This window comes from Engystomops pustulosus, chromosome 9 (genome assembly GCF_040894005.1).
Source record: "Engystomops pustulosus chromosome 9, aEngPut4.maternal, whole genome shotgun sequence".
NCBI lineage: Eukaryota > Metazoa > Chordata > Amphibia > Anura > Leptodactylidae > Engystomops > Engystomops pustulosus.
In genome coordinates this window covers 35608639-35636550 of record NC_092419.1, presented here as the reverse complement: position 1 = coordinate 35636550, position 27912 = coordinate 35608639, and the positions used below count along the sequence as shown (strand labels likewise).

Genomic DNA, 27912 nt, shown 5'->3' with positions numbered 1-27912 from the left:
CCCGTGGATTACAGCATTTTTATGTTTTAACACTGGACAAAAGTATAAGCTGCCTCTACAAGAGAAAAGCCATACAGTAAGTTAATACGGTATTAAAAAAAAAAAAAAAAACTTTTTGGGTTTTAGTAATTTTATTGCACAGAACAAGACATTAGGAAAAAGGGTAGAAAATACATGCCACATGTTTTGGTTGTTTATTCCTTAGCAAAAAAAAATTCTGGAGCCCTAGTACCTGGCCCTTCCCCTAGGAACCCATCACTTCTACCAGTATATACAGGTTGGACTTTGACGGACACAAGAAGGAGACAAACATTGAAATGCTAAGCAACTACCGAAAACTGGACAGAATGGGTAAAAAGATAAAGATCCAATTAAATAAAAAAAAAAAAAAATAATAATTAACTTTTCCCAGAACGCACAGTACGTACGCAGGACATAATGAATCTCTGTACAAATAAAACTCATGTCTGGAAGGCACAGTAGCAAAAAAAATTATAAATTGCCATAAAAGCATGGAGGGACATCAATCACCATCAGCCGGGACTTATTACTGGCCATGGGAGACTCCAGCCACGACACTCTGCCGCTCACACGCATCGTGTATTTACAACAGAAGGCGAATAAAAAAAACCCCCTAATAACGAGGATGACGAGAAGCACAAGGCGGAATGTCGTAAACGCGGTCTCCCAAAAAAGTGCTCGTCTAAGCAAGTCTCTACATTGTGCGATCCTTCCATACGCTGCTAGTCCTTAAGGTGTAGCATCTCCTTATTCTTGGAGTCACACAGGTACATAAGGATTTGTGCCTAATTTACTGCCAGTCTTCGTTAATCCACCTTTACAACGCTGTAGATTTTCCTGACAAACCAGTAGCATGCAAAGAAACCAATGGTGCCTAAAGAGGGAGAGACAAAATACAACCATCATTTAACGCCCTCTCCGATGCACATGCGAAGAGTTAAAGGAAATCTACCATCAGAATCCAAAACGATAAACCAGAGACACCTACTCATAGATTCAGGCAGGTATTCTTATATTTGTTATCCTTTCTTCTAAAAATCATCTTTGAAAATTATGCTAATGAGCCAGACGAGCTCTAGAGGGCGTTACTTGAGCCCCCTTGCTGTAGCTTTGCAGGCTTTTCCACTGTGCAGGAGCACAGGGGAGACAGTTTAACAACCTGTGAAGCTACAGCACAGAAGGGGCTCTGGCAACGACCCAAGAGCTTTTCTGGCTCATTTTAAAAGTTGATTTTAGAAGGAAGGAGGCCATGGATAATAAATTAAAGACGATTACCATAGTCAGGTGCCTGGATCTATGAGTAAGTGTCCCTGGTTTATCATGATGGATTTCAATGGTAGATTTCATGTAAAAGGGTTGGACATGAAGATAGTTCACCGCAAATACAATGCTCCTACAGGGTCACCCATATTGTACTTGTCCTGGTAAACCTTCCCCTTTACCAGGTAAGAGTCAGATGTCAGGTGACTGTCCAGCTGCTATCCTTTGTCTTCCTGTCATGCCCTACAGGTGTCTGGAGGGTCCGGGCAGTCATTACGGAAAACATCCCCCCCCCCCCTCCATGAACACTGCTCCCAAGTCCCTGGCTGGAGGGGATGTCCTCTGCATGCTCCTCCAAGCAGTGACATGAGAATGATGTTCAGAGGGGGAGTGAATTCAGTAATGACCACACTGCCCCCGATCTTGTGGAAGTCCGCATATGTCCCAAAAGCCACAACTGATCTGTTGTAGGATTCATGGCTCCAACAGAAAAAAAAGTTTATTAGTACAAATACAATATAGGCGACTAAAATTGGAAAACTGCAATAACCTAATGTAAAGGGTGGTACATCATTAGGGGGGGGGGTCAAACACTTGCAACCCCAGGGAGGTGGAAGCAGGCAGCTCCATTGTCAGTGTAGTGGCCAAACCAACTCGGTGTAACTTATTTCCTATTCATAGAAATGGGAGCGGAATTGCAGTAACATGGCCTGACCACTACACAGAGAATGGCGCTGTCCGCTTACTGTGACATTAAATTAACAGTTCTGTTGATATTTTTTACCGATTAATAGCTTGGACTCATGATACCAAGACTGTGTTCCATCTTCTTCCTGAATTTAGGGCTGGGGGGGGGGGGGGGGGGGGGTCTTTCCCAGCTGAAGCGCCGTTCTACTCTCTTTGCAGGTACTGCGATATACACTCAGCAAGGAAGCCTTTAAAGCAATTGACTAAAAACCTGCCTGCGCAGTAATAAAAAAGGAAATTCTGTAAATGTTTCCCACTGACTTGGAAAGTCTGGCAGAATGAGCGGTAAATTAGCAGAGCTTAATGCTGGATCTGTCTAAACATACATTAGGCAAGTGAAAACATACACTCGCAGACAACTGCCTCGCTGCATTTTCGGAGCAGATTGGAATTAATTAACTTACATTTTTTCCCCCATGAAGTGGGCTTTCTTGTACTCCAGAAGACAGGCAGCAATTTTTTATTTATTTTTTACATGCGTCTACAAAGACAAAATTGGCTCTGTATGCAAATATTTACCGTGCTTCTAAATGAGAACCAGTAGTCACAGCAACTAAAGCAATTTAACCAGCGTGCCGGCTTCTAGATAAACACCCCGCTTGATAAACAGAGTGGATGGCGGAGGGTCTGGAGAAGGGAAATCTTCCTATTGTTGTCAGTGACAGGAAGCGTGAAGACAATATATAAAATACACCATTATAAAACACTGCACCGGGTGACCTGTGGTGGAAATCTACACCTCGGTCCTCCCTCCCGCTCAGTATATCGGCAAAATGATTCCAATGGTGCGCACCGAGGGTGATACAAGAAGACCCTCTCTACAAAACTGCAGATCTGTAATCGCTATTAGGCTATATTCAGACGGATGCATGCCCGCCCTGCTGCACATACGTCTGGTGCGCTGGAGAGGAGGAGGGGTGACCACTCCCCTCTCCATAGAGATGCACAGCCGTAACAAGGGGGAAAGATAGGATATGTTAGCGGCACCGTATCACTCTGTGCGCCTATTGCCATCTATGGGGGACGCCTGTGCGGCCGCAAGCTTGTGGTTGTATATATGTCCCCCATACGTCCATGTCAATGTAGCCTTAGACCAACTGTTTCCCCATTTTGCGGCATTTTGGGCCTTCGGATATGGGATAGCACTCCTCACACCTCCCACCTCCAAGGGGCTGAGCAGCCACGTTGCAAAACTAAAGCCCAGCTCCGCCAGGGTGGGGTAAGACCCACTTAATAACCATGTATAACGCAAGTCAATGGCCCAATGCTCAAAGGCTACAGTGGCATTAGGTACACCTTTTTGATCACATATATATCACACTGCCATACACATCCAGCAATAGCGAATTCAGATTTGTTTCAGGGAACTTTTCATTGGGTGCAATTAAGCATTTGTTATCTTAGGCCATGCGTCCATATATAGCAATGAAGCTTCAGCCTAATTTGTCGACCAGCAGCATAAGCTACCAAGATAAACCAAAACTACAACATAGCACGACGCATCTTCTTCCTCGAAATCAATGTAAAAGGTTAACATTTTGGCCCACCACTTGCACGTGTTTTATGAACTTGGGCGCTGAGGTCAGACAAACAGTTCTGGGAATTTTCCATATAATTTGTTACGTACCTGTAAACAGGAAAAAAATTAAAACCATGATCATCGTGTACCCAAAGTACAAAATGGTGCTGGCAGTCTCTGTTATTTGTAGCTTAGAGAAGAAATAATGAACGGCGTAGATGAAGAGGTAAACAGCCGTGAATCCGCTGGTCAGGAAGGACCGCCACCACCAGTGGTAATCCTGCAGGAGAGTGGAAAAACACAGACAGACAATGTTGGGTAATGTGCCATCACAGGATTGTTAATAAATAAGCCTATTCCAGTAATGATGTACTGTTTAATATTGCAAGACAAAAAAAAAAGGTCAGAAAACTGAAATGTTATGTATGTCTATATTAATGGTATAGTACTAGTCTAGACAAACATTACATAACATACGCCTAGATATCAAACAACGTCACGCAGTAGCCAGAGGCTGTGCAAGGTTATATTCACAGGGCCGTATGGGGGGGAGGGGACGTATACAGGCAGTCCCTGGGTTACATACAAGATAGGGTCCGGAGGTTTGTTCTTAAGTTGAATTTGTATGCAAGTCGAAACGGTATATTTTATAATTGTAGCTCCAGACAAAAAAATTTTTGGACCCAGTGACAATTGTAGTTTAAACATTTTTTGCTGTAATGGGACCAAGGATTATCAATAAAGCTTCATTACAGACACCTTACAGCTGATTATTGCAGTCTGAGACTACAGTAAAGCATTCAGAGAGCTTCACCAGAGGTCACAGTTTCTGACCTCTGGTGAAGGTCAGAAATTTCTGTAAAAAAAAAAAAAAAAAAAATGTTTTTCAAACACAGAATACTGTATACAAATCAATAGGTCCAAAATGCAGCGTAATCCAATAATAATGCAGATAATGACCTTTTTAATGATATGCAAATCAACCTACAAGTAAGTGCTCTATGGACGACAATTTGAAAGATTTGGCAATAGACCAGAATGATGAAAGCCGAGGCTGAACGGTCCCCAGTGGAGGTAGAGAGGGGGACAGTAAGCAGCAATAGCCAAGAGCTACATCACATAAACCGTCTGGTCCTCCTGGCTGCATCGGCAAACCAAATTTCATACTCTCTGCATCGTTTCATTCGTTTGTGGTCACTAGGTTTCGGCTTCTATTAAGCTGCCTGCAAACACTACGTTTGAAATGTGTTTCGAAACTCAATTCATGCGCAGAGGGGAGGAGCTTCCTCTAATCTCAGAAGCGTTTAGACCTAAAAGCTCCGTGATTAGATGAAACGCCTTCCTGCTGTGCTCAGGTCCTACAGATTAACAGATTAGTGTGCGGTCAAACAGCTAGCGCTGCGTTCATGAACACAACGCAGGGTGGGATTGTAAACGCAGCACTAGCAGTACGTGTGACCGCACCCTCAGTTTTAAAGGTAATATGGACTGGGCAGTATCCCTTTAACCAGAAAATCAGTTTATAATACCTCTGCACATAGATGGAAGTAACAAAGCAAGATAGTAGCCTCTGAACAAGTTATCAGGAGTATAATGAATACCAGAAACAGGAAACCGAACATATAGTACATTTGATGAGACCTACAAAACAAAATACAAAACTGTGAAATAGACAGAAATACATGAGGCAGACAGACCTGTATAATGCAGCCACACCGTCATATGTAACACAGTAACCAACACAAACTAATTCCACTTTAAGCAGAACAGGATCCGACTACATTTCATATGGTTGATCAGCAAAAACGAGATGTAACCAGCCGGCAGTAAATAGCTAGAGAAATACAATAATTCAGCGGAATAGACGTAGGCTGCATGATACGTGCGGGCATCCTGCTGTGCCCAACTATGTGAATGAGGGAACGTCTGGCAGAATGAAGAACGATCCTTGTATTTATCACAGCTATGCTGTATTAGAGATTACATATGCACCAGTCATGGGTGGCTGTATGATGCAGCTATGGCACACTGTATCTAGGCAGACAGATTATTGCAGGATAAGCCCGCGTTTCAGTAAAGGGGGGCTGGCAAAGGTTATAGCTGAAATCTAACAGGACCTGGTATATAGATTGTATTCTGGTGAACTATGACAGATTTGCGCCAGAACTACTTAAGAGGCCAAAACCCCTAAGGAAATCCTGCGTGTAGTGCGCTGGTATGGGGATGATGCGCCAGTCTTCCTCCCCATCAATCCAGAAACAAGATAAAATGTGCAGTTAATCAAAACTGCCCAAATTTTTCAGGCTGGCTGCACACGAACATGTACAGCTTGTGGAAATGGACCTGTATGTTGGTTCATCCCGGCAGACTGCACAGGACCGGAGTGCTTGCACGAGACAGAAATACAGCAACACTGCTGCTGTAACAGTTCTTACCGTTTATGTGCTGAAATTTGGCTGCCAGACAGGGAGTCCTTGCATCATATTTCTGCATGTATCTTGCAAGGACTCCAGTCCCGTGCAAAGTGTTGGGTCTGTGGGATCCGGCAAATATACATTTCCATGGGCTGAAAACATTCATGAGCAGTCTTCAGATATTAGCAGTCGGAACCAGTCTTCAGATATTGACCAAATAAACCGCTACTAGTATGTTGTCAAGCAGCTTCTAGAGGAGGTTTCTTTCATGGCTAAGGGTGTGGTCACACGTTCAGTTTCTCAGATGCAGTTTTTGAAACCAAAAGCAGGTGTGGATCATAATAGGAGAGATAAATAATTGAAAGGTGCTGCTCCTCCTTCTACTTTTACTCCATTCCTGGTTTGGGCATCAAAAACTGTATCTGAAAAACTGAACGTTTTATTATTAGTAGTAGTTTATTAGGCCAATTTCTGGTGACAGGTTCCCTTTAAATTGATAGCACCATCCACTGATTGTATACCCCAGTTACAGCCAATCACTTTGCTTTTCTCTGCATTCCTGTTTCTCAATAGGCGATTCTTGGAAAGTAGCAAGGAAATGGATTATGGTCTTAATTTTATTTCTTTTTTTCATCCAATTTAGAGCCAGAGGAGGTATTCCCTGGATAATGTAGCAGGTAGAGGATACAGACAATTTGGATCTTTAATGAGGTGACGATTGAGGAGGATAGAGAGCGTTCTGCTCTTGTTCTTCTATACTGTACTGATCTACTTGCTCAGTGTAGACAAAGCTGTGCATGAGATTCTGTTCCTGCCACACCAGACTCTGGCTGCTCCCTTTTTGTGATGTCATCACAGGAGACTGTGTTGGGTCCCGTTCCTACTCGTCTATGTGAAGCGTTTTGTATGCATAGACACAGTACACAGCTGTAGCTCAGTGGGACACATCAAAAATGTTTTCATCATTTAAAATTTCCTCAAAAATTAAAAAAAAAAAAAAAAAGGTAATAAAATGCTCAAATGAATAAAAAAATAAATAAAAATAATGCCTCGTAGCATTAGCGCTTCTACATTTTACCTCCAGATTACAGTTATTTGTGGATCATCACTCGAATTTGTGCTTTCAATACAACAAGTGACAAAAGAGCTAATAGGCACTTACCAAATGCTGTTGAGAATGAAGAACAACTGAATAAAGATACATCCGAAAGGTAAGATGCCTCCCATGATAATACCTGGGAATGGTTTAGTAAAAAATGACTGGGTGGGAATCTGCCGAGGAATCTGATTTGTTCGAACAGGATGTTCAATTGCCTAACAAAAAAATAATAATAATAAAGATATCTAAGTGTCAAACTCTATTAAAATATGAGCCGTTAGTTACAATTTCCACCTCCACTTTAATTTGACAATTGAATTTATTTGTTATATTTCTTTATATAATTTCCTTAGAATATTCTCCTTCATTATGTGTCAAGGAAGATACTAAAAACTGAAAATTCTATACAAGTCATAGAAATCATGCCCATTACTACTGAAAGGAACAAGGACATCTAGTGTTCAAATAACAGATTCCTACAAAAGCAATTACCTTACTCAACCTAGTAGGAGTAGAAATACATTGAAACTATAGCTACATTACAGTCAAATTGACATAGCACTCACTTCCTATGATGCCTTGTGTTTGCTCATTCAGTAATTTAGTAACAAATCCAATTCAGTGATTTAGTAACAAATCCAATGAGGTTCCTACAAGTAAATCCAATGAAAACTGCATAGTGTACATACAGAAACTATATGGAGACTAGCCTTCATTACATGGAGGAGCATGCAGCATGTAATACGTAGTACAAACCAGCAGTGGAACAGTTACATGAAAGTGTATAGTATGTGCTGTGGGAGAACTAAGGGTCATTAGCATCTGCACTATGTAGAAAATGGTAATAGAAGATGGGGATGGGGTGCAGAGAAGTCTATAAGACAGCTTGAGGTGCAAAGAGACCGAGAGAGTTCTGTAGAATCACAGACTGGGATGGATGAGCTGACACTGAAGAGGAGGCATATTTTACCTTACTACTCTGTGTGGGAGTCTTCTGCATCCAGAGCACTGAACACACTGAGCTCTGCTACACCACTCTCTGCTACACACTGCAGCACACATGTAATCAAGATAATCAAAGTTGTTCTACAACCTAAGAGCTATTATTTTGTGAAAAGAAAATGAAGTGACCGCATCTATGTGGCATCTGTTTTTTCCACGGATCCTCATAAACTACTGAGTGATTTGCATGAAAATGGGACATGCTCTAATCTTTAAATGGACTGGATGCACAGTCCAATAAAATAACAGCTGTGGGCAATGATCCATTAAAAACTACTGCATTTAGTGCTGCCATGTGCCTCCCATCTTACCTGCTGTATAGCATTTAGAAATTGTGAGCTACAGAACTTACTCTCTCTTTAAATCCAAAGTATGCTCCAAGGAATGTAAGTGGAACAGAGATGCCAAACCACATGGCTAGGATGGCCACCAGTGTCCCAAATGGAATTGCAGCTGAAGAGCCTTTGGCCAATAATATGACATTCATGACAAAGAAATCAGCAAAAATAATCCTGCAAAGAAAAAAAAAAAAAAAAAAAGTGTTATTAAACCATCCAAAACATGGTCAACCTGTGCAGGATTAGAACACTATACATTTTCCATAACAGTATTCCTTTCTCATGGTTTACAAAAAAAAAAAAAAGTTTCTGATAGAGATCCCCCTTAGTGCAGCATCTACACACCGGTTTTATCTTAATCTATTATTCAGCCTCTGTCTTTATGCAAATTACTTGCAAAGGCTACTGGGCGCATGGAGTAGCCTCAGACAGTTCCAAGGGAGAAGGCTACTCCACGCCCGCAGTCGCCCCTGCATACCCACCTGCTTTGTTGTGCATCACCCGCAGGTCCGCCACCAGGAGCTACTGTGCAAGTGCAGAGCACTCCTGCTGCTGGCCCACTGCCGACAGACCATACTGGACATAAGCTTCCCAACAGGCTTGTCTCCAGCAGGTATTTGTGCGCTTGCACAGAGCTCATCAGAGCTCACGAAACAAAGAAGGGTAGGCGGGTATGCAGGGGAGACGAGTAGCCTTCGCCCTGGAGCTGTCCGAGGCTACTCCACACCCCAATAGCCTCTGCAAGTAATTGGCATAAATAAAGAATTACCACCATTTCACCAAGGCTGAATAATAGATTAAAAGAAAAAAGGTGTGCAGATGCTTCACTAAGGGGGAATCTCCACTGGGAAGTACTTTAGAAAGTAGATTCCCAATAATAGATTTCCTTTAAATGGAACCCGATAGAAACTGACCGATTATGATTCTTTCAACAAACCTTTTATGAACAAAGCTGCCGCTCAATAAAAGCTCAATTTCATGCTAGCAAAAGTGGCAGAAGGCCACAGGAGGGTCAGATCACATAACTATATAGAGAAGGAGAACAGAGAGTCAAAGGATCAATGACACTACCCACAGTACAGAGAGAAGAGAGCGACTGCAAAGTGAAGGATACATGTAACACAAGGAGCAGAAACCATATTACTCATGTGCACACACTTACCCAGGACATAAAAGTGCTGTCAATAACACATTGGATTTCCATCGCTCTCCACCAAATGCTGAAAAATGAAATTTACGATAACTGAGAAGCTGAATATGAATAACCCATTGTCACTCACACAAACGTATGTATCCTTTAGGGTGCATTCACTCGGCGGTATGCAGGCTCCATTTTTTCCCGGCGTAGGCGTGTGGCACAGTATCGCCACCGGGCCGCCATTGCCACTTGTGGGGATGTACATGCCCCCAGATGGCCGGCTAAATGCACACTTAAGTAACCAGTGATCGTGTCCAGTTTGCAGTCACAATATAATTACACACAGGCCATAGACAATAGGACCCTCACTGCTATTGTTTTGACTACATGACTAGGTTTTTACTCTTTAATGTCTTGTTTTATTTGTCCATCAGGATTTATAAAACGCTATTTATGATAGCGCTATAGAAATAAAAGGTCATTATTACACTAAAAGCTGGTCTTGCTTCTTGTGGGAAACATGGTCCCTCCATAGGGGAAAGAAGGATTTAGACATTTGTATTGTTAACTTCTTGCCTCCCTGTCCTAGGACATTATAGAGTCTTATTCCTTTGTCTCTGCTAAAATAGTCACAAAAGCTCAGTCTATGTAAACTAAATTACCTTTCAGCGATAGCACAAGGTAAATCTTCAGTAGGAACAATAAATTAAAGTAGGACTGTTTTACAGATCCTCAAGTCTAATTCAAAGACCAGTGGTAGGTATTGAGCCAAATTCACACCAACAAGAAGACAAGTCATGTTTTCAACTCTTGAGTGTCAGAGTCATCAGTCCCCAGATAATACAATGAATCACGGACTCATACACCTCCAATCTTTGAAACGGGTTCATCATCACAGATCCAATAGTCATTTAAGAAGGCTACTCACTCTTATACATCCGGGCAGATACATAACCAGCAGGGGTTCCTAACAAGACCCATAACACAACAGCACAGGTCATCAAAGCTCCTCTGTTAGCAGGCGACAAGAATCCAAGGCAGGCGAGAACTAGAGAGAGCAATAGAGAAACAGGGTTATGCTAGAATCATCACATGACGGTAGAAAGTAACTCAGTAGTTATAAAAACTTTGACACCCCCCTCCCCCACCTCCTGCAGCGGTGGCCCCAATTGTTTGGTCAGCCTCCTAAAACCTGCGCAGATCACCCCCTGCAGGCCCGCATTTTAGTCCAGTTACACAGTATGAGAAAATCTGCAACACAGAGGATAACTAAAGGAATAAAACTTACACAATGTAATGAACGTCATAATGAAAATCTGTGTTCCTTGGCCCAAAAAGACGGACAGAAGCATCCCCTTCATTGGTGGTCTAAATATATCACCATGTACCAACTTCCAACCAAATTCTTCCTGGGCATCTTCCTGCAGAAAAGAAATTGTGACATTTTAAGGGGGGGGGGGTTCCCTTTTTTTTTTCTAAACAAGCAAAATGGGAAGCAAAGTTTTGGAAACAGGAAAAAGGTCCCCATTTACAATAAATTGTCCAGGGTAAGGAAGTCCAGTGAGACGTCAGGTGTACATGCGTGTTATACCTTCAAAAGAGGGGTGAAGCACCTACTATGACAAGGTCTACCCCTTTGACTCCTGCCCTTACAAGTGCAGTACCCAAAAGGTCAAAAAAAAAAGCTCCTAATCCCAGCTAAAACTGATCTCTATGTTTTAAATAAGCCAATGCCACATTTTTTTAAAATTTATACTGTGTAAGGACCCTTTCACACAAAAACAGCCGTACGAAACCCGTACCGTAGCGATATGGGCTGCATACATTCCCTTGCCTTTCAATGGGCAATATGACCATCGATTTTAATGATTTAGAGCAAGAACTCTCTTCATCTGCAAGTATTGGTGTGCACTTCTTTCTATGGAGAGGGGAGGGGTGAGCAGTTCTCAACCCTCCTCCTCCTCTGCAGCGCACTGGTGTGTGAAAGAAGCCCAAAAGTATTTTATTATACTGATCAACTTTCTATATATACACACACACAAACTGCTTTGGTTACTTGAGAAATGTCCATCAGAGTGGGAAGGAAGGAGTCATGAACCAAAGTAGTCAGGGACACTCCCTCCTCCCCCCGGATGTGGGATCCAAAAGAGCAGGAAAGAAAAAAAATCTTGGAATCTGAGGACCAGAACCTAGAAAATTAACCTCTAGGGCCACTTTGCAGTAAGTAGTTGCTTATTAACATTTTAAGGTTTTCTGCATTTATTAGCCACACTTGTTTTTTTCTTTAAACACTGCATCCATAACCCAAATGCATATCACACTTTAGTTCCTGGAAGATCTGTATTGCATGAACTATGCCGCTTTGTATCTATTAATTTGCTAAATTATATGATAGAGACTGAACAAACTACAGAATATAACAGATTATGAACAGGGTTGTCCAGGATTATTTATTTTTTTCTTGGGCTCCAGGAGGTATAAAAGTAACACTTATCTCCGGTGCTCCAGTCCATCAGTCCATCCTCCCTCACTGTCAGTCCATTGTATATAGAAGATCAGCAGTGACACTACTGACAAGTGCGTTCCCGTTTTAGTCTATAGCTGCGGCCTGTATGAAGCATGTGGCTGACAGCACCACTTTCCCACTGAGGCAAAGTGCTGGACTGTAGCACCAGAGAGAGGAGAGTGTAGAGTTTGATATTTTTATACCCCCTGGTCCCATGATAATAAATAAATTCATGACCCTGGACTACCCCTCTGATAGAAGCAATAACACAGTGTGCAAGACACAATACTCACAGAAGAATCTATCTGATTGTATCTGGCTATATCCTTGTGAAGAGTTCGTAGCATAATCATGGCCACCATTCCAGAGAGGAAGAGGACAATGACCAGCGAGTTCATGATACTGAGGACAGAAGAAAAAACATTGTTTTATATAATATAGATTTAAATACAGGTTCAATTTGGAATTTCTCAGAAAACATAGAAAGTATAAAAGTGTTTTGGAAATCACAGAACATTCCTATACAACGTTCTACTGCCAGATTATAACACTTGGTGGAGATTGTAGACTCCCTTTAAAGAGCTTTACTTCATCTACCTACTGGATCCTCTCACGGCTTTGACTGAAAACACGGCTTCAGACACCAGTGTGTAACACTCATTACTCATCATTAAAAGGTGTGTGATATCTAGAGGATGCTCGTATTCTTACCTGAACCACTGAATATTTGTGTGCTGCATGGATTCCAAAATATAATCCCATCGAGATGCCCATTTAATGGTGTCATTTTCCTACATATAAAAGAAAATACATATATTCAAATCTCTTAAAAGATGCAGTGTAGCCAACTTTGGTCCAAGGGGTATTGAAGGATTTATTTTCACTAATCTACTATCCTGAGGATAGGTAATCAATATCGGATCTAATAAGTCCATGTCACTGGGACGCTGCAACCACTTCAAACAGTGGTGGGGGAGAGGGTGTCAGGTGTTGGCCCCCAGCCGAATTGATATTGATCACCGATTCTATGGATTGATGATCAATAAAATAAATCCTTGAAAACCTCTTTAAATTGGCTGTCTGCTTTAGAAAACCATCACTCACAGAAGGAGTAAAAAAAAAAAAAAAAAAAAAAATCCAATGGATTATTAAGAGCTAGAACACAGATTCGCTCTAAAAACTCAGAATACCCATTATACGGACAGTCAATGGTTGTATGCAAGTTGATAATTTCTCTACGTTGGCATTCTATTAGAATTAAATGGGTTATCCAGAATGTAAATCCACTTATCCCTAGATAGGGAGTAGGCAATACGGGTTTGATCGCCATGGTCCTGAAAATTAGGCCACCAATAATCACAAGAATGAAAGCCTGCTAGACCCCTGAAGTGTCTCATACAAATGGAGGGTTGGGATTCTTTCCCTTTATGGGACTTCTGACAGCTCCCAGGAGAAAGACAATGAAATAGTTGTAATTCTACATCAATAAACTATTGTTTCATATGACTGTTATTAGTCTGTAATTTTTTTTATTTGTATATGTTCCCCAGAATCGGTGAAGCGCTACGGAATTTGATGGTGCCATATAAAGATTATTATTAATAAATAGAAAGCACATCCATCAGAATCTGAAGGACTTACCTGAAATATCACAGAGTAGGAATAAGTGATTTGAAACTTGCTTGTAAGATCTTTGGGGATCTCCATAGGAGGGCCTTCACATTTTATCGCCTTATCTCCGGTGTGTTTATAACTAGAAATTATACAAATTTTTCAATTTAGCCATTTGCGTTCCTTTTTTTAAAAAAAAAATATATATATATAATAAGGCAAACAAACAGATGTTTCGAGGCTCCATTTACACACAGCCATATTGTATTACAAAAACGCAAAGCATGAAGAATATGGCCAGTGAGAAAAGAAACCTCACAAAGAGGAAAAATGAGATCAATCACCTCTTTGGTTCAAGTCTTGCAGCGACCAGTCGGGCGCCATCCCAGTTCTCATCTTTCCCACTGTGGTATGTAATTATTATATCAACGTGATTGAACAGGTATATCGTATCTTTCTTGTTAAATTCAGACTAAAAAAAAACAAACAAAACAATATATCTTCAGGTAAAAAGGGAAAAAAATGGAGTGAAAGAAATGTTACATTTGTTAGAACAAATGTAAAGAAAGAATGTAAAGAAAGAATACATAAATAGAACTTTAAAGGGCACCTACCACCACAAATCTACCTATAAAGGTAGATTGGGTGGTAGGTGGATCAATGGGACGTGAGGATAGCCCTTTTAAGGGCTAATCCTCACGTCCCTGCACTTTTTTGATAACTTTAATTTGATATTTATTCAAATTTACTTATGTGGCTACTGGGGCGTGGAGTAGCCGCATATGAGGTTACACGAGGCGGCTACTCCACGCCCCGGTAGCCACTTTACCCCTCCTACTCACTTATCTTCGGCGCGCAGCTCCGCGTAGCTGCGCGCCCTCGTCGGGCGATCCTGCCGTCTGCGCATGCGCAGAAGAGCAGGCCCGCGCCTGTTTCGGAGTTGTGACCACGCAGGCGCAGACGGCAGGATCGCCGGACGAGGGCGCGCAGCTACGCGGAGCTGCGTGCCGAAGATGGGTGAGTAGGAGGGGTAAAGTGGCTACCGGGGCGTGGAGTAGCCGCCTCGTGTAATCTCATATGCGGCTACTCCACGCCCCGGTAGCCGCATAAGTAAATTTGAATAAATATCAAATTAAAGTTATCAAAAAAGTTCAGGGACGTGAGGATTAGCCCTTAAAAGGGCTATCCTCACGTCCCATTGATCCACCTACCACCCAATCTACCTTTATAGGTAGATTTGTGGTGGTAGGTTCCCTTTAAACCTCTCTGAGATGCAGTCACCCATAGGGGCTGAATTACCAAACTTGTGTAACATTTATGTAACCTTTTTCGTTTTTGCATCTTTATTTTTCACTCCCCACCTTCAAAAATCTATAACTTTTTTATTCTTCCGTGTAAAGAGCTGTGTATGGGTTTGTTTTTTTTAAATATTCTATGCCGCATACTGGAAAGCGGGAAAAAAAATTCTGAATGAAAAAATGAGTGAAAATGATGAAAAAACACATTTGTGCCATTTCTTGTGGGCTTGGATTTTACGGCTTTCACTGTGCGCCCCAAATGACATGTCTACTTTATTCATTGGGTCAGTATGATCATGGGGATACCAACTTTGTATAGGTTTTATAATGTTTTCATTAATTTACAAAAATGAAAACCACCTGTACCAAAAAAAAATAAATTCTTCATTTTGCCATCTTCTGGCGCTAATAACTTTTTCATTCTTTGGTGTACAGAGCTGTGGGTGGTGTATTTTTTGCAACTTGATGACCTTTTCAATGCTTCTATTTTTTGAGAACTGTATGACCTTTCGATCACTTTTTATTGAATTTTTAATATTTTTCAAAATGGCATTTGCAACTTTTGGGCGCTATTTTACGTTAGGGGGTTAAACACAGTGAAAAACCATTTATTATATTTTGATAGATCGGACATTTTGGGACGCGGCTATACCTAATGTGTTTATTTTTAGTTTAACCTTAGGTTGTCTGCTTGATCCTACCATTTACTGCCATATTACAGTATGGCAATATATGAGGATTTTGCACACCATCTATTATAATGTGCATGCAAATCGCACATTGTAATAGATATCCGAGGCTATCAAAATCTAGGCTCTTTGTGTGACCCGAGGCTGTACCGGCAACGGAACGCCAGTCACCAATGACGTCACGGGGAGTGACGATTGGAGCCAGCACCGATCACGTATGTGAGCAACGGGCGTTTGCTTCATTTTAAAGCAAACGCCGAGTGAGTATGAAGAGGCCTCAGCCCGTGATCCCTCTTCAAACTCCCCCATGTGCAACAAGACGTAAGGGTACATCTTATTGCGCCATGGGGATATACAACATTCATTTAATAGAATATCCCTTTAAATAGACGTGTAAAAGATTGAAAGGATAATTTGACCACATATAGTCCCGTCTGTTTACAATTAATGTTGTTCTCAAACATCAATTGGAGTTCAGTTGTAGACAGAACCCAGAATGTTGCCTAGCCTAGGGATAGTAGAACACACCATCTAGCACAGTGATGGTGAACCTTTTAGAGACCGGGTGCCCAAACTTCAACTAAAAACTTCTTATTTACCATCGAGTGCCAACATGACAATTTAAACAGCAACTTATTGCTCTCTCTTGTTTCACAACATTCAATCGTATCAGCCCCCTGAGGACACCAATACAGTTGAAAGCAGGAAGGCAAATTCAGACATCATTGTAGCTTCTCTCCAAGGTCTTTCTGTACAGGAATAATCATGGGGCCAGTACTAGGACCTCCAAAAATATTCTGGCCCTGTTCACACCTTCTTTCTCTTTTTGCAGTTCAAATCAGTCAAGGATACATCACCTTAAAAGAGTGCCGATAGCTGCATCTCAATTGTCTAGGACTGCAGGAAGATTTAAGTCCTGTCTGGTGAACTTTGTCCTGGGGCGACAGCCTGGGTGCCCACAGAAAGGTCCCCGAGTGCCTCCCGTGCCATAGGTTCGCCATCACTGATCTAGCACAATCCATACACTCCATACAGTCTGGGTAACGCATGGATTTCATGTGGAAAAACATCAGAACTGTTCCAGGATGAGATTTACCAAAAACTCTCATACACAGATGTTATCAGTGTGGAAATAGTCATGCGATGAGGATTATAAATCTGAAGTGTGTCAGCTCTTTGATGCGGTATTGATCCAGATTTCTTTTAAAGGCAAATTAAGAAGAGATGTGCCGAGCTCTAAAATCTGTAACCTAAACTGCATTCCTACGCGTCTCTCCGTCTCGCTATCCATATTACCTCACGCACAAGCTTTCTTATACTCACTAGTAACCAATCAAAGCTCAGTCTGTGGCAAAACAGCAACCAATCACAGCTCAGCTTCTAAATGCCACAGCAGCAGCAGACAATGGCTTCTGAATAAGGGGGTTAATAAGTGGATTTTGGAAAGCACAGGTTGCAAATTTCAGTTTGAATTACCTAGTCTATGACACTCCCTGAGTCACAGAGAGCGATTGTAATTTGGCGATTGTAAATGCAAATGTGAAGATTCCTTTAATGGACACACACACACACACACCTTTATATACTAGATACTCAAAGTTAATAAAGTCAAACTATTTTAATAATGTGGCAATGCTATACAATAAAAGACTAAGGAACAATTTACAACATGTTTTTAGTTATCGATTGTAAAGCTATATTGAGCGGATTCCCAATGCGTCCTCACAACGGAGGGTGAAGTGGCATGCACAAACAACCTGCTCCTCCGCCTGAAATTGGGAGGAGTAGTGACATACAGGGCATTTTCCCCAGTGTTGTAACTGCCCTTACATGTACTGGGGACCTTGCTGTGCTCAGCGGAGGCCGGGGAGGGATGCAATACATTGCATGCATTTTCTTTGCCTCAAATAGCTTCTGCTGAGTGTATGCATTGCACAGCAGGATGAAAAGTAGATCAGAATATTTGTGTATGTTCTCATTGTAAACATAAAACGTAATGTAAACATAAAAGTTTGCACTAGATGGTGCGTAACCCCCCCGACTAGCATACATTCTGGATTTAGGGTGTAACTCTGATTGCTGTTGAAAAATTCACGGGGTGTGAACAGACGCATCTCCTTAATGATGACAGGTGGATTTAATGTATCCTCCTTAGAAAGGTCTTTCTATCTGTCCTTTCTTGATGTGTACATTTGTGGTTATTCTTCATGTTTTTCTAATGTGTGTACATTTAAGGACTGTTTTTCCACAGGCATCTCCATCACGATCAGATAACATTTTAGTGAAAAACAAAATAGGGAAAATCTGAATAAGTGGACCATTACATAGTTACATAATTGGTTACTGACATTTCAAGCAGGTTCCCCTACAAGTGGGTGGTTCTGCTTTCTCCCATAAAGGATCGGGGTGTAGTGACAACCGGTCTGGGCACATTAAATAGGAGGTGTGACTTTATAGAAAATGAATGAAAAGTAGATTGTTGGCAGCCTCTTTCCCATGACTATTCTTAGAATAATAGGGCAATGAGTAGCTCTGTAGCTTTTCAGCTCACAGGACTATGTGGTCAATCACTCGCATTTCTTATTGACCAGTGCAGGCACGTGCACTGAAAGCCTTAGCTGTACGACAACTCCAGCTTACATGTACATAGTAAAAATAATAGCACAATCTTACATTGATAACACAGGCGTCCTTCACTCTCCCATCTGCGGTGATCGTACATCCTACTGGAAATCCTGGGCTGCAGTATTTCTGGCCATCCTCAAAATAGTAACACCAGGTCACTGGCATGTTATCAATAATCCTATTAAAAAACAAAGTAAAGGACAAAAACACCCTAAAAACGTGGCTTAGGGAAATAATGGTAAAGTACTACCCAATACACTCATGTCATAAGACTGGCATGTGTGTACATTAGGATAGCATCATTGGTTTTAGCAGCTGATAAATTCTCTAAAAATGTGCTACCTGTTACTTTGTAAAGAGCGTTTTAAATACGGACTGGGCCTATATGGGTTTCACTGCCAATGCCAACCTATGTGCACTGTGTTTTGCTTTCTACTTATACAATGTACAGATAGCGCACTAGGCCATATGTAATACATGATAATATTAGATATACTATGCCCATGTGTCCTAGCTAACTCTTCTAATGTATTTGTTTATCTATAGCACCATAAAGCATCAACATACCCATAGAGAATGACCTTGATAGTGGAAGAGAAAGCCCCTTGCAAATGACAGAAGCCAAAATCTGGTAGTTATGTGGACGCCACCAAAACCTCTAGTGCATGTGCAAGATTCATGCATCTTAATGGCATATTAAAAGCACTACCCATCCTCTGAGGGCCTGATATCTACTGCTCCATCGTTTGCGCTTCTTGATTGTACACTATAAAACCCTGCACAATTTGATTGTGTTCACATATATCACATTAGGGATTTAAAGAGAGAATGACTGCAGGTTCAGATAGGCGAGTAGTATTACATAGGAACCCTTGGCACACAAAAAAAAATGACAAGATCTTTTAAAAGGGTTTTCCCACATAGGCCCAGGATAACTTGTTTTGTGGGAAAACCCCTTTAAAGGAAGGTATTTGCCAGCTACATAAATGTACAACCAAAGATCAGTACTCACCAGTGATGCTGGTAATTGAGCTGAATTCCTTTTTTAATAAAATCGAGAGCGCTGACACCAGATTTTGGGTCATAGGTCTTCTGGCAAACCTTCTGACAGGTTTCATTCTTGTTAAATGTAAACTGCAACAAGAATATTTCCAATGTACAGTTACAACTTCACTAGGAATCCACTTACAGGACATAGAAGAAAGGCAGCACTGTACAAACCTTGTATGGGGACGAGGCAATTCTTTCTCCAAAAAGCACTTGCCCAAGATTTTCTGACGGATGCCGCTCATTTTCATCCTTGCAAAAGTCAAAGCTGCGGTAGGAAGAATCAATGAGTTTCTAATTCTGATGTGAACCTTCATAAGTGCATCAATACTGGCATATGGAGGCTCCAGACACTTAAAGGAGTTCTCCAATTTAAATTGGGTTTTTTTTCAATGTTTGGAATCAACCTTTAAAAGAAATCTACTAAGCTAATTCAGAATTATACACCAGGGATACTTACTCATAGATTCAGGCATGGCAACTGTAGTGACCTTCTAAGGGCTCATTCACATGGCCGTCTGCGGGGACGTACATGCGGCCGCATTTACGTCCCCATAGACGGCAATAGCGGCACGGCGCAGATATGGTGCCACACATCCGGGCCGCACACCGCAAAAAGATAGAGCATGCTCTACCTTTCGGCGTGTGTGTGGCCGCGCACCGCTATTCTCTATGGAGGGAATAGGGGTCACCTCCTCCTCACCTCCAGCATACGGCGGTATTCCTGCACGGCGGGCATACCGCGTGTGAATGTAGCCTTATATTTGTTATCTGTGGCCTCTCTTCTCCACACGGAGATGGGGAAGTGCTCCTGCACACTAACAGCCTTTGAATCTGCAGCACGGATGCGCTCTGGTAACAACCTCAAGACCCTTCTGGCTGATTAGCATCATTTAAAAGTTGATTTTAAAAGAAAGGAGGCCATAGATAACAAATAGAAGAAGATTACCAGAATCAAGGAACTTGGATCTGAGTAATGTCCCTGGTTGATCATGCTCGATTTTGATTTCTTTTAATGGTTATAGGATGATGTAACATGATTAAAGCATACTTACGCATCATATTCATAGGGTAAAACAGATTCCGCAGAGTCCAGACGGTTGACTAGGAGTTCAATTTGAGACTACAAGAGAAAAAAGGAACATTTATCAGATGATCATTTTATCTAAAAACACAAACAAACCGCACAGATCCCCCAGGTAATTACAAGCCAGTGATAAGATTATCACAGCCGGGGGTCTTCTACAGGTCTAATCTCTCCACACATACCCCCTGAAAGTCAATCATAGTCCTGCATACAGAACATTCAGCTCAAGGAACCGTCTGGGTGATAAACTGAGGAGCCGCTGATGTTATTTAGATAGAAATCTTTTCGGCTGGGACAAATTTTAATACAGATGAAAGGGAGCATTAACTAAAATAGTTGTCTGTGTAACACATGAATAGGACATAATGTCCTAGTTCTTCAATATGGCTTTATAAAAGGTGTCCTAAATGTTAGGTCATCATAAAAGTGCCATTCATGGAGCGTTTGGGCTTGCAGTGGTCAGAGTCCCTTCAACTGCCTCACGGCAATTAATAAATGTCAATGGATAAAACTTTTTGTTGGTGTTTTATAACACAATTTTTTTTTGGACAACCAAAAACCCCAGGTTTAAAATGTATTGCCCTAGTACTAAATTGCTATCATGTCTTGTCAGTGAATATAAATGAAGTTGGTAAATTTAACAGAAGATCCTCATGGTTAGTAATCTCTGATGCAGGATTACAAACCTGTCCACGTTGAATATTCTCTAGTATAACTTACCACATCCAACATGTGGCTAAGCTGACAACACTATTTCAGCAGATTTGCAGAAATCTTGGTACAGACCCCCTTTACGGCTGTGTGTAATGGGCCAAATCCTCTTGCTATGTATACTATAACAGTGATGGCAGAGGTCGCATTAACTTTTTCAAGGCAGAGTAAAAATACTCCTCTTGGCATTTTGGAGGAGTATTTTTAGCCGACAAGGAGTACACACCCTAGAAACACATAGGTTATTGTCCCAAGGCCCGTCCTCGTACGCTAGTGCTGCATTTGTAAATGCAGTGCTAGCAGTATGTGTGACCGCACCCTTACACATCACATGAGTTTCAGCTGAAACACGTATGTGATCGCACAAAGCTTGACTTGAGTTTCTAAACACAAGTCAACTGGAATGCGTAAAAGCAGCCTAAATTGTATTACCTTTACCCTATAACCATATAACTGATAGTGATGCAATAGTAAACATGGGCAGGCGGGCTATCCTTGTCGTTAATGGCTCTCACTTTTTCTACTTTTTTTTTTTTTTGCCGAATTCCTTGTGGAGTAGGGGAGCATGTGCGGCACATTTACTAAGAACAGTGCAGTCTGTACTATGTGCAGATGCCTGTGTAATGTGCAGAAGGCACAGGGTACAGGATTTCTGGCGCACGTTCTTCATGAATCTGGTGCCACCAGCACTTCCTCAACACAGTGCACCACTTTTTTTTCTGGTGCACCTGATGAGAAATCTGGCGCCCCGTTCAGTAAAGAAATTTGTGTCGTGTGAAGACTAGTGCAGCGCGGCACAAAACAGCAGCGTGCAACACTAATGTGGCATAGACACTTGTTAAATACCTGCACAAGCAATTTGCACCTAATAGAATGTGCGAAGTTAGACAGAAAACTGGTGCACTGCCCTTTGTAAATGTGTCCCAGTATATTTACACAAACGCACAGACCTGCTTACACATATATGAAGTGTTGTGTACAAAATACATACATAAGATATTTTGACATGTGTTCTCCCTGTTGTACATGTCATACATGTCAGTCACATGTAAGGAGGATGGCAGAGATAAATAACATGATAGATGAATGACAGGACACAGGGCTCCGCAGCTTACCAGATGCAGTTATTGACCATCTATTACAATGCATTGGCCTCTGTGCCCTGCAGTTCTATCAGCAGAGCTGGCAGTGCCCCTGGGGACGAAAAGGGCAGCTGAGGGTGCTTGGGGCAGCTGAGGGAGCCTCTGCACAACTTGTTGCTCCTCTGCCATGATGATCGCTGATGCTGAGCAAAGTGTGTGAGGGAGGGGTAGAAGCAGGACTACGGACGCAGCTCTGCACACTTGGCCTTTACCCCGACCTCCAGTATATCACCTCCCGTGGCTATAGGGACATGACGGCGGCAGCTTGTCCGGGGGAGGCGAGGAACGAGGGCAGCTAGTGCCATACAGCAGCGTGGAGCAGGGTTTGCTTGGGTTGGAGGACAGTACAGGGCCAAGTGATAGGAGCAGGATGGGAGCTGGCAAATGGCTTTTTTTACCTGGTTCTGCAGTACTGTGGAGCAGAGGAGCGTGTGTGAATGAAGTCTGGCAGCCGCACAAACTAGTGAAACATGTGCAGACTCTAGTGTACTAGTAATATACACACAAGCACTAGGGCCTGTACACAGTGTCGCCCCCTGTGGCAGTGCCCAGTGACAGGGATGTCAGACTCAGGTTGTCAGCAATGTCCGGACCAGACATCGCACAGTAATCTTTGGACCGTGTGAGGATTCCCCCCGTCACCCTCTCCCTCATATCCCCGAGGTTTACACTTACTGGAAGGAAGTAGTGGGGATCCCGCCCAGCACCCGCCGGGTCTCCCATGCAGAGCCTGACTAATCCATCCGCGACACTATGCTGCAGGGAGATACACAGACTCGACCGATCTACCGGCAATACTTTACAGCCAATAACAAAGCCCCTTACATGCTGCTTAATTCTGGCAGCGTAAAGGAGCTTTGCTATTGGTCTTGTGCTGAGCAGTGCCCGCGCGCTGCGATCACAGTGATACTCTCCTCTACGACTGCAGCGCGCTAGACTGCTTATCCAGCACCTTACAGGGGGATAATTGCCAAGCGTACTTTTACGCTTGGCAATTATTCTGGGGAGTAATGGCGCCTCATCATGCGTCTATGACGCTTGGTGAGGCGTTAATGCGACCTCTGAGTGATGGTGAACCTTTTAGAGATCCAAAGTGCCCAAAGTGAGACTCATAAACCACTAGCTTTTTCCAAAGTGCCAAAACAGCAATTTAGGCAGTAACAAACTTATTGCTACCAGAATCTTTGAGCTCCAATCCGATACCTTTTCACTCTTTGGACAGGACCAAGCAGCACAGAATGGGTCACTTTACAATAGCAGGGCACTACTTGAACTGCCTGAGACTGCAGGAAGATGCCATGTCTGGCAAACTCTGTGCCTGGGAGACAGCCTGTGTGCCCACAGAGATGCCTCCGAGTGCCATCTCTGGCACCAGTGCCATCGGTTCGCCACCACTATACTATGAATCTTTATTTACATAGCGGCATCATATTATGCAGCGCTTTACAAATCATAGGGGACATATACAAATATAATATTACATTACAGAGTACAAACAATCATATGGAACAATAGGAGTGAGGGCCCTGCTCACAAAAGCTTACAGTCTATGAGGATAAGGGGGTGATACAATGGAAACGCCTGCGATCAGGAACTAGCCGTCGGTGTTTTGCATTAACCCCTTAAGGACCAGGCCCTTTTTCGTTTTTGCATTTTTATTTTTTACTCCCCACCTTCAAAAATCTATAACTTTTTTATTTTTCCATGTACAGAGCTGTGTGATGGCTTATTTTCTGCGTAACAAATTGCACTTCGTAGTGATGGTATTAAATATTCCATGCCGTGTACTGGGAAGCGGGAAAAAAATTCTAAATGCAGTGAAAATGATGAAAAAACACATTTGCGCCATTTCTTGTGGGCTTGGTTTTTACAGCTTTCACTGTGCACCCCAAATGACATGTCTATTTCATTCATTGGGTCAATACGATCAAGGGGATACCAAATTTGTATAGGTTTTATAATGTTTTCATACATTTACAAAAATTAAAACCTCCTGTACAGAAAAAAAATTCTTCATTTTGCCGTGTTCTTGCGCTAATAACTTTTTCATACTTTGGTGTATGGAGCTGTGGGTGGTGTCATTTTTTGCGACTTCTGATGACGTTTTCAATGCTTCTATTTTTAGGACTGTTCGACATTTTGATCACTTTTTATAGAATTTTTTCTATTTTTCAAAATGGCAAAAAAATGCCATTTGCGACTTCGGGCGCTATTTTCCGCTACGGGGTTTAACGCAGTGAAAAACGGTTATTATATTTTGATAGATCGGGCATTTTCGGACACGGCGATACCTATTGTGTTTATGATTTTTACTGTTTATTTATATTTATATCAGTTCTAGGGAAAGGGGGGTGATTTGAATTTTTATGTTTTTTTAATATAATTTTTTTTTTTTTACTTTTTTTTATTTATTTTTTTTACTATTTTACAGACTCCCTAGGGTACTTTAACCCTAGGTTGTCTGATTGATCCTACCATATACTGCCATACTACAGTATGGCAGTATATGGGGATTTTGCATACCATCTATTATAATGTGCAGATCGCACATTATAATAGATAGCCTCGATCATGACAGCCTGGGATCTTTGTGTGATCCCAGGCTGTCATGGCAACGGATCGCCGCTCCCCGGTGACGTCACGGGGAGTGACGATCGGAGCCAAGATGGCGGCGCCCACGCGCCGCCGGCTCTTTAATGCCGCCGGCAGCTTTGCCGGCGGCAATCAAAGGGTTAACACCCGCGATCGGTGCAAGCACCGATCGCGGGTGTTAGCGACGGCCGTTTGCTTCATTATGAAGCAAATGCCCGGTGAGTATGAAGAGGGCTCAGCCTGTGAGCCCTCTTCATACTCCCCCATGCGCAGTAAGACGTGAGGGTACGTCTTATTGCGCTATGGGGTTAAAGTAACGAAAAAAACCGGTGGCTCATTCCCGATCGCAAGTGTTTTCATAGAAATGCCGATGAGATTGGGCCACGGCCTGCGCCTGTGGGTGCGGTTTTGTATGCGTTTGCGTACGCAGTCAAAACACAACGTGGGACAGCGCCCTTAGAGAGATTGCTCTGTTAAACTGATCAATATCCCCCCTTGGAACAGTGCTACCGGATATATATGAAGCATCCTAAGTTTTCTCCTTGCTCTGCTGTTAACCAAAATCTGAGGAATGTAATAAAACTGGAAATGGAACAGAGCTTTAGTATCCACAAAGACTAACCTGACTTGACGTGTCTAAATTAGAACAAGCAGAACTGGATAAAATGCACCAGCAGACAGTGAGTGATGACACTAAACAGATATAGAAAGGAAGGCGCGCACACATACCTGCCCTGTGAATCACGTCATCACCTCCCTTGTAGCAGGATCTAAACTTTGCACTGTCCTCCCTGCTATAAGGAAGTCTATTCATATAATCTTACAGACACGTCAGGAGTCTCTGGGTTAAAGGGTTCCACTAGCTAAGTAACAAAGGGAAGTGCACCAACCGATCAGCCTCTGTGTTAGACAATGTTATGTTAATGGATGTTCCATTGAATTCAACAGATTTGTGATGCACATGATACAGAAAAATCTGGGCTCACGACCAAATGGATGCACAGATGCGCCGTGCCCTTCATCTCAGAGCATCATCTAACAACAACTCCATGCCTACCTGCCACAATACTAACAAAGTACACGCCATAACCAAGCATAACCATGCAATGGATCATGTAATATTTACCACCAATCCAAAATAAGACCAGTAACATAATTATAAAGATTCTGACGATGGATTTCACCCTTTGAAATTAACCTCAATGAAGGTTTTTACTTCATTGAACGCCATTTTTCTGCTACATCAATGGCGCTATTAATGAGAAGATGATACATTCAAATGACCAAACTGTGGCACTATCGTAGGATCTATAGTGTGGCCGTAAAATCCACATCAGTATAAAACCCTAGACTAGATTCACTATAATTGTTCCTCATGCTGTAGAGTTGTATAATATTATGATCTTCCTGAGAGTTATGAAAATGTTATGTAAATGATTGCAGTAAGTAAATCTAATAACCGAAAGGAAATCATCAAATGGTCACTTCCTCGACAGCTCTTACAGAACCCACAGATAACTCAGGGCTCACGCACCAGAGTTTCCTCCTAGTGAAAAACAGACAGTGACCCCAAGAATTAGGAAGAAGCTTCCTCCATACTGAAGCAATGGGAGAAGTGCTCCAGATCAACTAAACATTTCCCAGGAGCTGAATAGATTCCTATAGTTTATTGAAAAAAGCCTCTGCATAAATGGTCTAAGCTTAAGAGTCCAGTGGGTGGTCCTTTCAGTTATTCATACTATAAAGGGTCTTCAAAGGGTCCTCAAACAAAAAGAAAGCCAATAACATTTATGTGCAGTCCATTTTTTGTTCCTCTAATTTACCGTGTAAATTATGAAAACCCTAAGTTTTCCTTTTCACGGATGTCAAAAAAGAAAAAAAAAGGATGACAAGACACAAAATATACTGAAACCGATGCGTTTTGTTATGGTCAAAACTGTATGAGCTCTTACAGGACATCTACCACTAGGATGAAGGGTTGTATGCAAATTATGCCTGAGGGGCTCCAGGTGACATAGGTGTTAATAGAGCCTGGAGCCCCACAGGCTCATTTGCATACAGTCTTTTATCCTGGTGGTAGATGTGCTTTAAAGAGGAACTATCAGGTCTATTTGGGACCCTAATCCAACTACAGGTCGTTATGGGCCTGTGGTTTAGAAATCGATGTTAAAGTCTTTTTAAGTTACAAAAATGATAAAAATTGATATACTTACCTAGACACATAGGACTTACATCAGAAGATCCTGCTGGCGCCTCTTTTCATGACAGCCTCCAGGCACCATACCTACCGTGCTTGTGCAGTAAAGCCAGGGTGTAATACTGCGGTTTCACTTGCCGAGGGGAATTAGGTGACTTAAGCTTTTTTTGCTTTTCTAAAAACAACTAAAACAGGACGACGTGGGACACTAAACCTCCTGGCCAGAAGAACCTGTGGCTGGTTTAGTGTCCAAAATTGCCGGGAAGCTGTTCACTGCAGACTAGCACCTCCCACTGGACTCTTAAATAATTATAAAGTTATAATATGAGCAATTACTTACATTATTATAGGAAAACCTCCCTATATTATATAGACAGAGCTCAGCGGCCGGCATCTACAGCCGCCCATTACTATTCTTTTAAGGCTGAATTTCACTTGCTTTTGCCTCCTAAATTTCTGCATCAAAGAGGTCACTGAAGTTTAAATCTGATGATAATTTGCATCTTTAGCTGCACATATGAGGATCGATCATTGTCATAGTCTCGCACTGAGCTGTCAAGTAGGTAGGTAGGTAGGTAGGTAGGTAGGTCGGGCAGACTACCTGCGCTGCGCCCCTCCCCGCACTCACCTTGCAGTTATCCTTCACTTTTTGCTCCTCACAGAAACTTACAGGAGCGAGACCCGGAAGATAAAAAGCGGAGCCCAGGCCGGAGCCCAGGAGAAGCAGCAGTAACCGCAGACAGCGCTCCATCCCGCCGCGCAGTGTACACACGACCCCAGCAGTCAGATGATGAAGGCAGTTACCCCGTGACGCCGCGCCGCTGCTAGGTGTTCAACTCTGCGCCAGGCGTGACGTCATGGCGTAACGT

The 27912-nt window shown here is 42.3% G+C and overlaps 1 protein-coding gene across 2 annotated transcripts; it reads right to left on the bottom strand.

Moving 5' to 3' along the window:
* Positions 1-117: 117 nt before the first annotated feature.
* On the bottom strand, positions 118-27912 carry LOC140077988 (transmembrane 9 superfamily member 2-like). Of its 2 annotated transcripts, XM_072125690.1 has the most exons (17): positions 27672-27911; positions 20370-20437; positions 19489-19582; positions 19280-19401; positions 18316-18445; positions 14000-14127; positions 13686-13797; positions 12756-12835; positions 12338-12446; positions 10827-10959; positions 10467-10586; positions 9563-9620; positions 8415-8574; positions 7124-7275; positions 5077-5188; positions 3656-3827; positions 118-895 (listed from the first exon to the last, which is right to left on the bottom strand). In XM_072125690.1, the coding sequence occupies exons 1-17, from the start codon at positions 27792-27794 to the stop codon at positions 828-830; spliced, it is 1941 nt and encodes a 646-aa protein (XP_071981791.1). In that variant the 5' UTR covers positions 27795-27911; the 3' UTR covers positions 118-827. The 2 variants fall into 2 exon arrangements, with proteins under 2 accessions (XP_071981791.1, XP_071981792.1); XM_072125691.1 differs by lacking the exons at positions 118-895; positions 5077-5188 and having other exon boundaries at positions 3662-3827; positions 27672-27912.

Excerpts from the sequence above, each read along its gene's own strand:
- LOC140077988 (XM_072125690.1), bottom strand. The coding sequence starts at position 27,794 with ATGGAGCGCTGTCTGCGGTTACTGCTGCTTCTCCTGGGCTCCGGCCTG. Across the intron at positions 19,402-19,488 it reads TTGCCTCGTCCCCATACAAG|TTTACATTTAACAAGAATGA; the intron begins GTTTGTACAGTG and ends TTCTTGTTGCAG. Across the intron at positions 5,189-7,123 it reads TTCATTCTCAACAGCATTTG|GTCTCATCAAATGTACTATA; the intron begins GTAAGTGCCTAT and ends TTTGTTTTGTAG.